Below are 14592 nucleotides of genomic sequence, written 5' to 3' on the forward strand. Positions count from 1 at the left end.
CACCTCCTGGATGAAAAAAAAGACACATTCTCTGAGCCTCTACACTGCATCAGAAGAACACTGGCTCTCAAGTTGTTTGCCCTTCAGATGATTTTCTGCATTGGTCCAAATATCGCTGTTCATGAAGAACACGGGCTCCCAATTGCTATTGCTAATGGGCAGTGATGTCACATTCCACAGCCTAGTAGAAATTTTGGCGCCGTCAGCTGCCCATTTCTCAAGCAGCAGCTTCAACAGTTACCTGTGTTTTCAGTTGGCAAAGGCAAACCGTGCATTTGGCCGACTGCACAAAAGAGTGTGGAGCAACAAGCATCTGAAAAAAGGCACAAAGATCAATGTTTACAAAGCGGTTGTGATGACAACCCTCATCTACGGCTCCAAATCGTGGGTTTTATACCGTCATCACCTGCGACTCCTTGAGCGCTTTCATCAGCACTGCCTTCGCACCATCCTCAACATCCACTGGAGTGACTTTGTGACCAACACTGAAGTCCTCAAGAGGGCGGAGGTTACAAGCATCGAGGCACTGCTGTTGAAGACGCAGCTGCGCTGGGCAGGGCATATTTCTAGGATGGAAAACCACCGCCTTCCCAAGATTGCTCTGTATGGCGAACTTTCCACCGGCCATCGAAATAGAGGGGCACCAAAGAAGAGGTACAAGGACTCCTTGAAGAAATCCCTTGGCACCTGTCGCATCAACCATCACCAGTGGTCTGACCTAGCCTCAGATCGCAAAGCATGGAGGCACACCATCCACCAGGCTGTCTCTTCCTTTGAGAACGCACGCATAGTTGGTCTTGAGGACAAAAGGAGATTGAGGAAGAATCGCACTGCTACAGCATCAACCCCAAATCAGACTTTTCCCTACAGCCACCGTGGCCGGACCTGCCTGTCCCGCATTGGTCTTGTCAGCCACCAGCGAGCCTGCAGCAGACGTGGACTACTGCACCCTTCTTAAATCTTCGTTCGCGAAGTCAAGCTGAGAGAGAGAGACTGCAAGCAGCACCATTTTTTACCGCAAAAAAACACAGCAGCTGCCACAAGAAATCTGAGGAGGACTGCTGCCTTTGGCCCAAAGTCCATAAAAACCTTACTTAGATGATTTATAAAACATGTCTAGGCTGGTGGTATTTTAGAATAATTAGGGGGAGAGAGGCCTACTGCCATCTTGTCCAGCTTCTCCAGAAGCATCTCCTGTGGAGAACTAGATGGATGCTGCTTCTGATCCAGTGGGGTCTTCTCATGTTCTAAACCTGCAGCCAGCCATGGAAGCAGAAAGAGAACACCGTCATAGTGGAGCAAAGATAACTCGCAGGGAGTGTATCCGGGGGGGGGGGGGAGGACCCAGCATATTTTAGCAACTGCAAAATAAGGGGATAAGGGGAGTGGATATGAGAAATGGCATGTTGTAAAATTAAAGATTGGGGAGACCTGGGTCCCAGTCCCGTGTTTGTGTGGTGTACGGAGAAGATGACACAGAACAATACTCTGGGAGATCGAGGTTCAGCTCTGCAGTCTGCCAAGGAAGTTTGTTGGGTGACCTTGGGCCAGTCACAGACTCTCAGCCTAACTTACCCCCACAGGCTTGGTTGCAAGTTTAAAGGGACTTTCTTCAGGGCTGGTTCCCCCCATACCTATTCCCTCCTGGTCCCTGTTGCTCCCAGCTGGGTCCAAGCCCAGGGTTTGGCTTGGCCTGAGCTGGGGCTGCCAACCTCCAGGCTGGGATTTGGAGACCTCCCAGAATTACAGCTTACCTCCAGACTAGAGATCAGTTCCCCTGTGGGAAATGGCAGCCTTGGAAAGCAGATTCTGTGGCTTCCAATCCCAGCTGAGTTCTCTCTTCTCTCCAAATCAGGGGCTTCCCTGAGGAAATCTCCAAGCCAGACTTGTCATCCCCAAAAAGGCTTAGTAGGGATGCCAGTCCCCTCTTGCACCACCATGGATTGCTAGTAGCCCATGGGGCATCAGCACCTGGTGGCTCTGCTGGGAACCATCCCAGACTTGGACGTGCTTAGGACAGGTCTTCTAAATCAGGGGTCCCCAACCCCCGGTCCGTGGCTTCTTAGCAACCAGGCCACGGAGTGAGGCAGAGACATTTGCCTACTCCTCATTTAAAGACTCCCATAGGGGGGCAGGGATGGAGTGTAAGCATGGGGGAAGCCCCAGCACCCCCACCAGTCCATGGAAAAATTGGCTTCCACAAAACCGGTCCCTGGTGCCAAAAAGGTTGGGAACCGCTGTTCTAAATAAGCCTGCAACAAATTGTGGGTTTCCCCTTCTGCACATGAAAAAGAGGAACAGTGTCCAAGATCATTAATTTAGGGAGAAGGTATTTGTGAGTTTCCTGCATCATGCAGGAGTTGGACAAGATGACCCTGGAGGTCCCTTCCAACTCTATGATTCCATGAAAAGGGGAGGGGGGAACCATTCTGGAAGATAGTAGGCGGAGAGACAGGGTGAGTGCGCCTGAATCAAGGTCCTGCTCCGTAGGTCACATGAGAAAAGGAGCATTTCCCTCTCTTCTCTTGGCACTTTTTCCCTACAGGAAAGGGTGCATGTCGGGAAGGTGGGGGGAGCTTTATGGATGCAGCTGGGCTGGCAGGCCTGCCACAGACACAGCCTGAGCCTATGCACTTTACTCGGTAGTAACTGCTCTTCATCTCTTTGCGACTACTTACTTCCTCCAAATCCACAGGACTGCAGCCTCCCCACCGCTTTCTCCAGCAAACCTGCGGCCCTGTTGTCTGGCATAGATGCGTCGTCTGGAAGCCAAGGCAGCCGGGGGAGGGGAGGGGGAATTCAGGCTCAGGAGTTTCCCGGCTCTCTGACTCTCACGCTGGTTTCCCTCGCGCATCCCTCCCCCCTTTACATCGCGGAACTGTTGCGATCTTCCTTTTCGCCCCCTCCAAATTGCTACATTATTTCCCCGTTGCCACCCCCCGCGCTTTGCAATAATGATCGCTAGGCTATAAGGGTGATGGGGGGAGGGGCTTTCATTTGGGGGAAGCATCAGAAGATTCACTGCAAAAGTGGAGTGTCTGGGAGATACTTGGAACCTACCCAGAACCGGGTAGGGGGGGGGGAAGGAGGTTGCATTCATAGCGCGATTCATTCCAGCCCCCGCCCTGCGCATCGCTGCCAAACCTAATGAAGCCTCGAAATGTGGTGGGTCTATTTAAATTATATTGCAAGCTTCCTCCCCCCCCCCCCATTTTGTTTTGCACTGCGTGCAATTATAAGGGGCACCTCTGAGGGAGACTTGCAAGGAGATATTTCAGAGACAACACCCCCCACCGCAAAGCTTTCTCGCTCTTCGCTTCTTGGGCCAAAGGCCCGCAACAGCCAGTCCCGCAATGGGCATGTAAAAACTGCCGCTGGGAAGAGTGTCGGTGAATGGAGAAAGATTATAAATCGTCGTCCCCCTTTTCCAACACCCCCCCCCCATGCTTGTCCCACCCGAAGCCGTTCGACCAAATCGTCAGAAAGACTTCTCTACGACGGCTCTGCTTGATTGTGGCAAAGGAGAACTACCTGGTAATTCCTAGCGAGCTTTGTAGGAATTGGCTTTGCAAGAGCTTGCAGATTGCTCACTATTGCAGACAAGCTCCCCCCCCCCCCGCCTTTCCCTTACAGAAAAAAAGAGGGGTGATTCTTGCCGCTTTCTCCATCTAGGGATTGAGTCTTGTCAATTTCACTCCAAGATCTGTGAATTGTTCATCAGAAGAGATGGTTAAAAAAAAAGGACTTTTTCCCTTTTAAGGTGCGCGAGGAAGATCTTTGCACAGGTTTTATACACGGAATGGAAGGGGGAGTGTTGCAGAATGGGGAAACCAGTGGTGGTGAATTAACGTAGCATAGAACAGCAATCCAAATCCCCCCTACCAGCATTTTAGCAAAAAAAAAAAGAAAGAAAGAAAGGGTACCATTAAAAAAAAACAACCCTAAGGATGCAGCAATTATTAATCACTTGGAATTTAAACGTATAACACCCATGGGAGTTTTTGCTGTTAATCCTTCAAAAGCTCGATCCAAAATAGGCGACGTTGTTTAAAAAAAAAATGCAAGAAGAGAAAGGAAAGGGGAGACAGAACCAGTTTTCCTTTCTCCCCAGCTCTTGTGCGACTTGGTTTAGTCCGGCTGCAGCCGCTGGAAAGTGGGGGGGAGATCTTTGGATTTCTTGTTCCCTGAGCAAAAAAAAAAATACAAATAATGTATAGACGACATTAAATAATAGCTATCCCGCCCCCCGCCTCATTTTATTTTTAAAAGGTAACCTGATTTTCCTTCCATTGTAGATCATTCCACTGAGCAAAAGGAGGGGGATTTTTTTTTTTTTAAAAAAAAAATCCAAACCAATCATCCTCCGCTCCCTCCCTCCCCCCCTCCTTCCCCTCCCTCCTCCTTCTCCTCCAAGCAAATCAACCCCCCAGCCCCTCTTTGACATGCAACCCTCTTTTGGCTGGGACAAGCCGGCATGCCGCTGCAGCTTTAAACGGAATTGGGGGAAATTGGGGATTTTTGCTCTCATGACGGTGGAGGTGAGCTACTGGAGCCGGATTCTTCTGCTATCGGTGGGGGTTCTGGCAACATCAGCCGCCGGTAAGTGCAACTAGCGAAAGGAGGTTAAGTTTCGGGGAGCGTTCTGTTGGGTATGTGTGTCTATTGCATGGGTAATGTTTGCGCTTTGGTTGGAGGCTCCCCCACCCCCTGGGAGAATCTCCAGTTATTTTGCATTTCCCCCCAACTTGGGTGTGTGTATGCGGGGGGGGGGGGGAGTCATTCTGTTTGGGTCTCTCTCTGGAAGGAGAGCCTCTTCGTGGCAATTGTTTAAAAGCATGATGTTAAAGTTTGCAAGAATGTGGAGTAAGATCAACAAATATGAAAAATAGGTTTTTTTTTTGTTTTGAAGGATGGGAAAAGAAGGGGGGGGGCTCTGCTTCTTACGAAGAGTATCATTTGGCTGTCTTTCTGGGGGAGCCACTGTGTGAAGTCATCAAGGCTGGGGAAATAAATATTCTAATAGCTTGCCCCCCCCCCCCCCATTCACTACGTACCTTGGACCATGTTTTTTCTGGAGATGTTGCATTCCTATGGAAACACTGTATGAATGAAGCACACGCCTTGCCCTGCCTGTGATAAGAAAAGCAGGAGTGAGGATTTGCCCCCAGCTTTCTGATGCTAACAGAGCCCACCTGCTTTCTGAAAAGGGACCCAGCTAGGTGAAACAGGAAGGTTATTTCCTTAGTAAAGGCTCCGGTATGCCCTTGCAGCAGAACCCAAGCAAAGAACTAATCTATTGCTGAAGTTTCATTTCTTGATGGAGTGACATTCCGGCAAGGAGGGGGATATGGGTCCTCCTGTCCCTAGGAAGGTTTTTTTGCAGAGCTTTTGGTGTAAGGTTTCTTCCTCGCTGGATCTTTTTGGCAGATTCCCTTCAAGAATTGGGGGGGGGGGGGGGTCTCCCTTCCATTTCTCTCTCTGTCTGTTTTAAAAGAAAGTGAATTATACATGGATGTAATCTGTCAACTTCGTGATTCCAATTGAAATGCAAGTCTGTTGTCTCTCATCATGGGGAGATTCTCTCCAAGAGGTCTTTGGCTGACAATTGGCTGTTTGTTCAAGGACATCTCTTGGAAACCCTTCCAAGGATGGAGGTGGGGGGGAGAGATACAGAAAGAGAATGAGAGTTAATGAACTGATTAGGGCTGAAATATTCCTTTTGACTCGCTGCATACCATTTCCTGCCTCAAGGAACCTTTGTGACTTTATGCATGGTTATCCTACAAGTGGGACACTGGGCCAGAGTTGAAAGTGGTTGACGGATTATCTGCTCTCTTTGACTACCAACAGGCTGCTAAAAATTGATCTTGGTTTTGAAGTCAACAGAAATGTCAGATGATGGCCCCTGATGGGTACTCCATCTCTGTTGGTTCTTGCCCCCATCCGGGCTTGGTTTTGATGGGCGGTGGTAGTGTCAGAGAGTCTTTTTCTTCTTCCCTGCAAACCTTTTCCCTTCTGTGCATCAGCTGTATTCATCTGTGTCCCTCTTTACTGAACCTGATTATCTGTTTTTCCCCTTCCTCTAACGCAAGTCAAATCCTCAGACTTTCCTTTTCTAGGGCAAGTAACTAGTGCTTAATGAAAAATAACACTGGGATCATTGTATGCCCCATTGGCTGCATGAATACTATTGTTTCTAGTTTGTAGACTTTTAACAAAATAGATTTTGGTAGAATGATGAACAATTAATGAAAGGTTGCTGTTTTGTGGTGGATCGGAAAATGGATCTTTGGCGATGGGTTCCACATTGTCATACAGTGCCCGCTCCAACCCATTTCTTTGCTTGGAAAAAAGGTACAGCGCTGGAAGTAATAACCCGCAGTGCCCAAAGAGTGGCAGTACAGCTGTGCAGAAAAAAATTGCTGGGGAGTAGTTATAGCCTGTATTAAATATATACATCCAGATGTATACCTAAATCCACCTACCTTTGCTGGTCTTCTTTGCATCTGGTTACTGAAACTTGCCAGTAAGTCTTGTTGATTGACAGAATACCTTAAATGAGGAGGATTTAAAGGTGGGGGGCAACAGATTGCTGCCAACATCTGTACAGATGTTGTTATCTTGGAGAAAATCATAAGCAACAATGAGGTCCCTGAGCATGCTGGCAGTTCAGGCTGCATTAGCAACCAAATTCACTATCAAAAGGGCTTTTCTGTGAAGAAAGAAGAGGAGATTGCAGCCAGTTTCCAGTGAAATACCAGGGTTCTGTTGTGCTGGGGTATTTCCAAAATAAAGTGCATTAAAAAAAAAGTTTTCTCAAAACAGGCTAGCCATAGCGGTTGGTTACTGAGCCCAGTTTTGTGTCCTAAGACACATATTTAAGCTCTCCGCATATCTCTAGCTTCTTGTTTCCCTAACCTTCATGTTCCATTGCTGAGTTGCTTCTGACAGCATGCTGTCCAAAGAAGACTAAGCAGCTTTAAATCCCCTTGAAATCAATGGGTGTTGAGAGTATTCTTAATATTAAACTTCAGCTTACTTTCCTGTGATTTGAATTAAAGATGTGTGGAGACACTTTGCACATTGTGAGAGATTCAGATAGCCTTGTCAACATTCTTTTTTACTTCCCTCCAGATTTTTCAGACGTTTTCTCTCAGAAGGAACACAGCCCCTGGCCTTCAGTTCTAACCCTTTCCTTTTGTGCCAAGTTGGCCTGTAAAATTTCTTTTTCCGCTGCCTTTTTGGGACAACATTGGTGTGTGCCATTAGTCTATCATTAGTTTAAGGAACCTGGAGGTTAATAGTATCTCCTCATGGCAGCTCTAAGATCACCACTGAGCTTCATGGCTGAAGGGGGATTTGAACACAGTTCTCCAAGACTAGTATTCCATTCATGTCACCCCACTGGTTCTCTTGTTTAGACCTGGAAGACCAGAGGTTGTAGGTTGTCTTCAGCCCACTGTATCATGTGGCTGTGTGGGGCTACCATAAGGTAAACAGCTTTTCCATATCACCTCTTTGACCGCTTTGAAAACGTTTTGTAAACCATCAACTGATCTACCATCCTCCATCTTTTCTGGGATAAAACAACACGTCTCTCTCTGTAGACGTCATTTGTGCCTCTCAAAAGCTCATATTGATACCATATGTTATCAATAAAATTGTTTAACAAAAAAAGCTCATATTGATATAAATATTGTTGGTCTTTAAGGTGCCACTGCATTTTTGTTATAAATGCAACAAAACATCCTCTGGCTATCTGTATTGTGAGTGTGAGTCCTCTTGCAGACAGAGAATAAACCAGGCTTTAGTGACTGGTGTTCTGTTTATCTTGTGCACTTTTATCCTTCCCCCATCCTCTGGAGCTTTGAGTGGCATATGCCTTTATCTCTTCTTTGTATTCTCACAACAACCCTGTGAGGTAGGTTTGGCTAAGACTATGGATCTGCCAAAAGTCACTAAGTGAACTTCATAGCAGAAGGGGCTTCTAAAACCAGGCCTCACAGATCCCAGGGCAGTGCCTTAAATATTGTATCATGCCACCTCCTTTTTAAGCTCAAAGGGAAAGTCTCCCCCAGAAATATTTGTACATTGGTCCTAAAGTGAGCTGTTTGGTGATGGTGTTTGGGCAGTTTCTCCCAGCTTCAGATTGCCGGGGATTTAAAGCATCTCTTTTCAGAGTCAATGGCACAGGACCTGAGCTCATGCTGTAAATCTTTATGTCAGGGGTGCCCAACTTTGTGATGTCCTTGAGCACTTCTGGCTTTTTGAGAACATTTGGTGAAGCAATAAGGGGGCCAGGAAGCACCTCAGCGAGGGCCATGGCAGAAGGCACCATGTAGCGAATCTTTGGTCTATATGAATGCCAGTTCCTAAGATTCTGTCGTGATTTGCTATGACCAGCAAATTGGTGGTGCTATGCAAGTGATGGAGTGGATGCTGTATCATCTTGCAGGATGGAGTGGAATCTGTATCATCTTGCAGGGTCATTCAGATGTGCTGCACCTCTGAGGATTATTTGCCTTGCATTCATCATTACTATATATTTTTAAAAAGATATGCTGCACTTTCTGCCCCCCAAAATAGGCCCTTGAAGAGAACTGCAGTCATGAAAACATTTAAAACTGCATGTCCTCCCTCCAAGCAGGTATTTTGCTAGTTACATATAAAGGTCATTTTCTGAATTCCTTATCTCTTAGTTTTCCTAGAAACTGTATGGCACAAATAGGTGGGCTCTGGCTTCATAATAAAAAGGGTGTGGCCTGTTGCGCAGTTAAAAAGAGGGAGAGAGACCCTCCTGCCTTGGATAACACTTCTAGGAGTTCTTGCAAGGTATGCTGATCTTGGACCCCACTGGGAGTCTCAAGTCTGTTGTGGACAAGAAGCTCTGTTCACATGTTACAGTGAATGTGTGCACATCTGTTATAAGATACAGCCAATGTTCATTTGGTTTGCAATTGAACCTAGGACCTGCAAAAACATGTGGTTTGTTTCACACATTCATGTTCAGGATACATGTGTTGAATGTAACATGAGAATTACTCTATACATGTATTTTTTAAAAATCAAATGTACACTGAATATGAATTGAATGTGTATTCACTGTAATGTTAACAGGGCTTCTGACTTGAAAGGTTCATCGTTTTTGAACCTGCAAATGATGCCAATAGCTAGGGTTGCCAACTTTCAGGTGGCACCTGGAGATCTCCCATTATTACAATTAATCTTCAGACAACCAGTATCAGTTCCTCGGAAGAAAATGGCTGCTTTGGAAGATGGACTCTGTGGCATTATACCCTGCTGAGGTTCCTCCCCTCTCCAAACCATGCCTTCCCCAGGCTCCACCCCCAAAATGTCCAGGTATTTCCTAACCTAGAGCTGGCATCCCTAAAATGCTGCTTTTGGTGTACACATAATGGACATGAGAGTGGACAGTTGTGTATTCTGTCTGAAGCAGATTATATGCATACTTGGTAGTTAAACCTGAAGCAGTAGTTGATAGAAATGAGAAAGAGATCCTGATATTTCAGGGACTTTTTCTCCTGCTACCTTTGTGGCATCAAATCTTTATAAAATGTAGATTGGATACAACTGGAGATATGCTCCCAACTTGATGAAGGCCCTGTTGATAGGCCTTCATTGTGCCAGATAATGAATAGTTAATATTTTTTTTAATAAACTATGGCGTTTTTCTCACTGTAAGGCTAAATGGACAGAAGCAAATTCAGGGTTATGTTCAAATGAACATGGTATCTTTTAATCAAGTGTTCATGTTTTATGGTGTGCTGGACAGTCTAGAGAAAACATCTGGATGGATCTCCATCTTATATTAGGATGCCTATTCAAGAGAGAGGGCCAACTCTTAAGGAATCTCCTAAGGGAGGTGTTGAATTGATGAAACAGCAGGAATATGATTTCTGCTCTAAAAACCATTATGAATGTACCTCTGTTCTTAAACTGTTCCTTCATGGCAATACCACCACAGTCTATAAGAAAGGAAGGACTGCTTTGCTGCATAAAGCAGCTAAGGTATCATTTGAAAATGCTCAGGGGAACGGTAATAGGTTTCCAGTATTGCTTATTTGTGAGTGTTCTTCTAGTGCTTTTGTCTACATTGATTCTGAATTTGTTTGTGCTTGGACAGAAATAACATTCCTTTGATTCTCCACCACCTCTTCTCCCCAGACCTTGAAGTGTATATATAGGCTTTTCTTATTATCTTTCTTATTATCTTCACAACAACCTTGTGATGCAGATCAGGTGAAAGAAAAATTGTCAACTCAGATTAGATCATTGAGCTTCTGGGGTGAAAGGGAATTTGAATCTGAGTCTGCCTAATGTTTTTTGGGTCCTTTTTGACATATAGAGTAATACCATTGGCTAGTGTAACCTTCTCTGGTTTTGTTGGTCATATATGTAGGGGTCATTGAATCCCAAACCATCAGAAGTCTGGTGATATTCAATTTCAAACATTTATATCTTTTACCCAAAGACTTGGATTCTAGGCTTGCTTCTGGTTGTTCCCCTCTTTGTGGTGGAGACGATGCATAGCACTTTTGTCTGGTACTAGGTGCTTTTTGTTTTATGGAAGGTTTCGCAGGAATGGAATTTCCTAGTGGTGGAATAACACATTTTTCAACAGGACAACTGTCTCCACCATTGGAAAGCATGCAGCACAAGCTGAACCAAAGCTTAAGCATTACCGAAGCAGGTAATATGAGCAATAATTAGAACAAGAAAAAAAATGCAAAGTCAGTGATAATTATAAAGCCTGCAGTGAAACAAATTCAGGTTAGGAGTGTTAAAGTATATATTTTTCTTGTTTCTTTTTTTACATTTTTACTTTGCTTCCCCCCCCCCCTTGGGGACCCAACATGGTTTACAATATAGTTACCCCCTCTGCCATTTCATTCTCACAGCAACAACCCTGTGAGATCTAGAGTGATTGGCCCAGAATCACCCAGCAAAATTCATGGTGGATCAGGGATTCAGTCTGATACTCTGGGTCTCAAGTATGTCCATGAACTCTGTATCCTGTCCTGGATAGCCCAGGCTAGCCCAATCTTGTCAGATATCAGAAGCTTAAGCAGGATCAGCTAGGGCTGCCAAGTCCTTACCTCTTGCTGGTGGGGTGGGAGGGAGCCTTCTAAACGGAGAGCAGTGGCATCGTCAACGCAGTGATGTCGTGCAGAACTGATGTAATCACATTGGGGGTGTCACATGAGGGCATTCTGGTTTGAGGGCAAAACTGTATGGTAAAATAGCCCTCAAACCATAGAATTTTGCCCTCAAACCAGAGCATCCCTGTGTGACGTTCTCCAGTGTGATGATGTCACTTCCTCCTGATGTCGAGTCAGTGATGCCACTGTTTGGGGATGAGGTTTCCCTGGCTGGCAGGTGGTGGAGAGAAGCCCCCAAAAGTGGACTTATGGACTGGGAACCCTAGGGTCAGCCCTGGTTAATATTTGGAAGGAAGACCACCAAGGAAGTCCAGGGTTGCAATGCAGAGACAGGTAGTGGCAAACTACCTCTGAATTGAATGTCTCTTGCCTTGAAAACCTTATGGAGTCACCATGTCAGCTGTGGCTTACAGCAGAACAAAAAAAATGAACTCTGTGATAGTTTGAAGATGCACGAATGTGCTCTTTCTTTGTTTTCATTCTGCGCATTGTTATTGTCAGTGTTTGGACAATACAGCATTTTTATGGCATTTATATACCACTGACAATTAAGACAGAAGAAAGAAAACACATTGGACCTGAGAGGGATATTATTTCCCACCCTTGTATATGATGAGTAGTTTGCGTCTACATGAGGAAACTGTATCAGGATGGATGTCTATTCAACTGGGCCTAGTTATGCCAGTCTTTGAAATCCTAAATCCTTTGAAATCCTAATGATTCTGAACATGGTGCCCAGGGGCACCATGGCACCTGCCGACATGATTTCTGAAGCCTGCCAAGTGTTTTTTTATAAAGTGGGTGGGGACAGGTGGGGCTTTTGCTCAATAAGGCTTCTGATTGGCCACTTCTGATATTTGCTGTGCAGATTTTTTTTTAAATGTTGCTTTCGCAGCAGCTGATGCCACAGCACAAGGATCTTCACTTGTGACTAAAGGTAATCTGGGACAACCATTTTGTAGATGGCTCTACTTTCTGCAGCAGCCATTTTAGTGGCAGTCATTTTTGTGGCTGTGACCAATCTCAGCATTTGTAATTCTGTGACAGAATTACATTGTTGTCCTCAGACTCAGAAAGGTTGGGGATGTCTGCCCTAAAGCAGTCTTAGAGAATTATTTTGAAAACAGAGTGAGAGGCTGAGGTTCATGTCTTCCCTTCTCATAGGGATGCCAGGTCCAACTCAGGAAGTATCTGAGGACTTAATGGTGGAGCCTGGAGACTTTCCCATTCCCTAAATAAAAATATAGCAGGCTGTCCCCCTGAATACAGTCCATTTCCTCATCCTCTCTTTACCTTCAGATGTTTCCCCAGCACCTGCACTTCCACTAAATGAAAGTATAATTGTCATACCCCCACTTGTGAAGTATAATTGTCATACCCCCACTTGTGATGTTGCCATCCCCCTTGCCAAGCTCTGGTAGCATTTCCGAGTGTGGCTTTATTAAGGGGCATACATACACACATAGCAGCCAAAAAAAACAATTAATCCTTTTCCAAACACAAATAGTTTGCAAGTCTGCACTTTTGTGATCTCATTTGGGCAATGGTATAAATTGCTTTACTCATGGGAGTTGCTAAATGTATCCAGTCTGTTTCATTTCAATCAACTTCAGACTAACACAGAAAAAGAATAAGGAAGAGAGTAGTCTAGGGGTGGAGTTTTCCTCCATCTCATAATCAGATTCTAGTTGACTCTTTACTATCCATTTTAATATACACACACAACTTCTGAAACAAATGCAAACCATAGAGGGACTCTGCTCACTTCTCTCTCACACACTTAACACACTCACTGGGAAGAGCCATGTGACTTGTGCCTGCTTGCCCCACCCCATGCAGCTTTTATCCTGTTGAAATTTAAAGGCATACACACATCCCTAAAACAAGCAGTTTGCTAGCTCCTATCTACGGGACCGCCTTTCTCCGCATATTCCCCAGAGAGCACTGCGTTCAGGGGCAAAAAACCTACTCTCGGTCCCCGGACCAAAAGAAGCCAGGCTATGCGTGACAAGATCTAGGGCTTTCTCGGTGGCAGCACCAGAGCTTTGGAATGCTCTTTCAGAAGCCATACGGGCCCTGCGGGATCTGTCTGCATTCCGCAGGGCCTGTAAGACCGAGTTGTTCAAGCAGGCCTTCTAGGCTTGACGAAGATGGCTGCCACCGGACATCACACAGAACGCCGGTGTTCACGGCTTGGAATTCTAATGCCGCTATAATGTATTCATCACTATATAATGGTTTTAATAATCTCGAATTGTAATACGTTTTTAAACTGAAAATGTAAATTATGGTTTTATATATTTTATTTGTTTAATTGTCTAGATACTGTGAGCTGCCCTGAGTCCGCTTGCGGAGAGGGCGGGATATAAATCAAATGTAATAAATAAATAATAAATAAATAAATAAAATATCCTGCCCAGATTTAAAGGCACATTATGGCTGTTGGGGTGGGGAGGAGCCTGCAAAATAGGGGGATTCTCTGCCCAAACCTGGGACTGGCAAGCCTACCTCCTCAAAGTACTACAAACACTCCTTCTTTATCCCTTTTGGCCTCTGGATTGGTAACTGCTAGTGGTAACACTCACTGATTGCCCCAAAGCAATCAGCCTGGTGGTAACTCTCACTGATTGCCCCAAAGCCCTCTCGTTACTGATCCTTGAATGAAAAGAGAGCAAGAACTTTTTTTGTGTATGAGTGGGTGTTATGTGCTAAAAATGAGTTAATCAGGACTTTTTTTGTGTATGAGTGGGTGTTATGTGCTAAAAATGAGTTAATCAGGAGGTTTGGTATTTGAGGCAAGTAACCAAGTTAATCTGCTGAGGCCCAGTAATATGTGCCAGTGCCTTCCCACTTTATAGGATGAGATAGGTAGCTTATCAGGGGCATTACCTTCTCTTCTGTAGCACTTTGACTCCAGAACTCCCTTCGCAGAAGCATTTGCTCAGCACAGGATCTCTTAAAATTCAATTTAATTTCAACATCCAGCAAGAATGTGAACTTTTTTTATTGTTCTAGCTGAATACTGCTAGGGACCTTGAGAATATTTTAATGAGAGAATGGGATCTGTATATTAAATTAAAATGCTTCTTTTCACATATACTTGGTTGTTGGTTGTTTTTCCCCTCCCCGTTTCTGAATCTTTAATAGCGGTCAAATAACTTGTTGCTGTACAGGTTTTAATGCTGGTTTTATAGTCTAATTTTAAAAAAAAACCATCCTTGTTAGCCAATTATATGAGCACTATTGAATTTCTCATCCCAGTTGGTTCAACTGAAAAATACTCGTTTCAGTTTTTCTTCTCCCTTGTGCAAATTGAACCCATGAATCTTTATTTTAAACCCATGGTGTTCTCTCATGTTGAATTTTTCTGATCCAGTGTATGCATTTCTCAACATTACTGGTGTGTCAGTGG

The 14592-nt window shown here is 44.9% G+C and overlaps 1 protein-coding gene across 2 annotated transcripts in view; it reads left to right on the forward strand.

The window, feature by feature from the left end:
* Window positions 1–4350: 4350 nt before the first annotated feature.
* CSMD2 (CUB and Sushi multiple domains 2) overlaps window positions 4351–14592 on the forward strand; it is an 831733-nt gene continuing 821491 nt past the window's right edge. Inside the window, exon 1 of one of the 2 annotated variants that reach the window (XM_060257873.1) lies at window positions 4351–4599. In XM_060257873.1, the coding sequence (XP_060113856.1) occupies window positions 4443–4599 (157 nt within the window). In that variant the 5' untranslated portion in view covers window positions 4351–4442. The remainder of the gene's footprint in view (window positions 4600–14592) is intronic. The other variant, XM_060257874.1, reaches the window with a different exon arrangement.

This window comes from Heteronotia binoei, chromosome 17 (genome assembly GCF_032191835.1).
Source record: "Heteronotia binoei isolate CCM8104 ecotype False Entrance Well chromosome 17, APGP_CSIRO_Hbin_v1, whole genome shotgun sequence".
Lineage (NCBI taxonomy): Eukaryota > Metazoa > Chordata > Lepidosauria > Squamata > Gekkonidae > Heteronotia > Heteronotia binoei.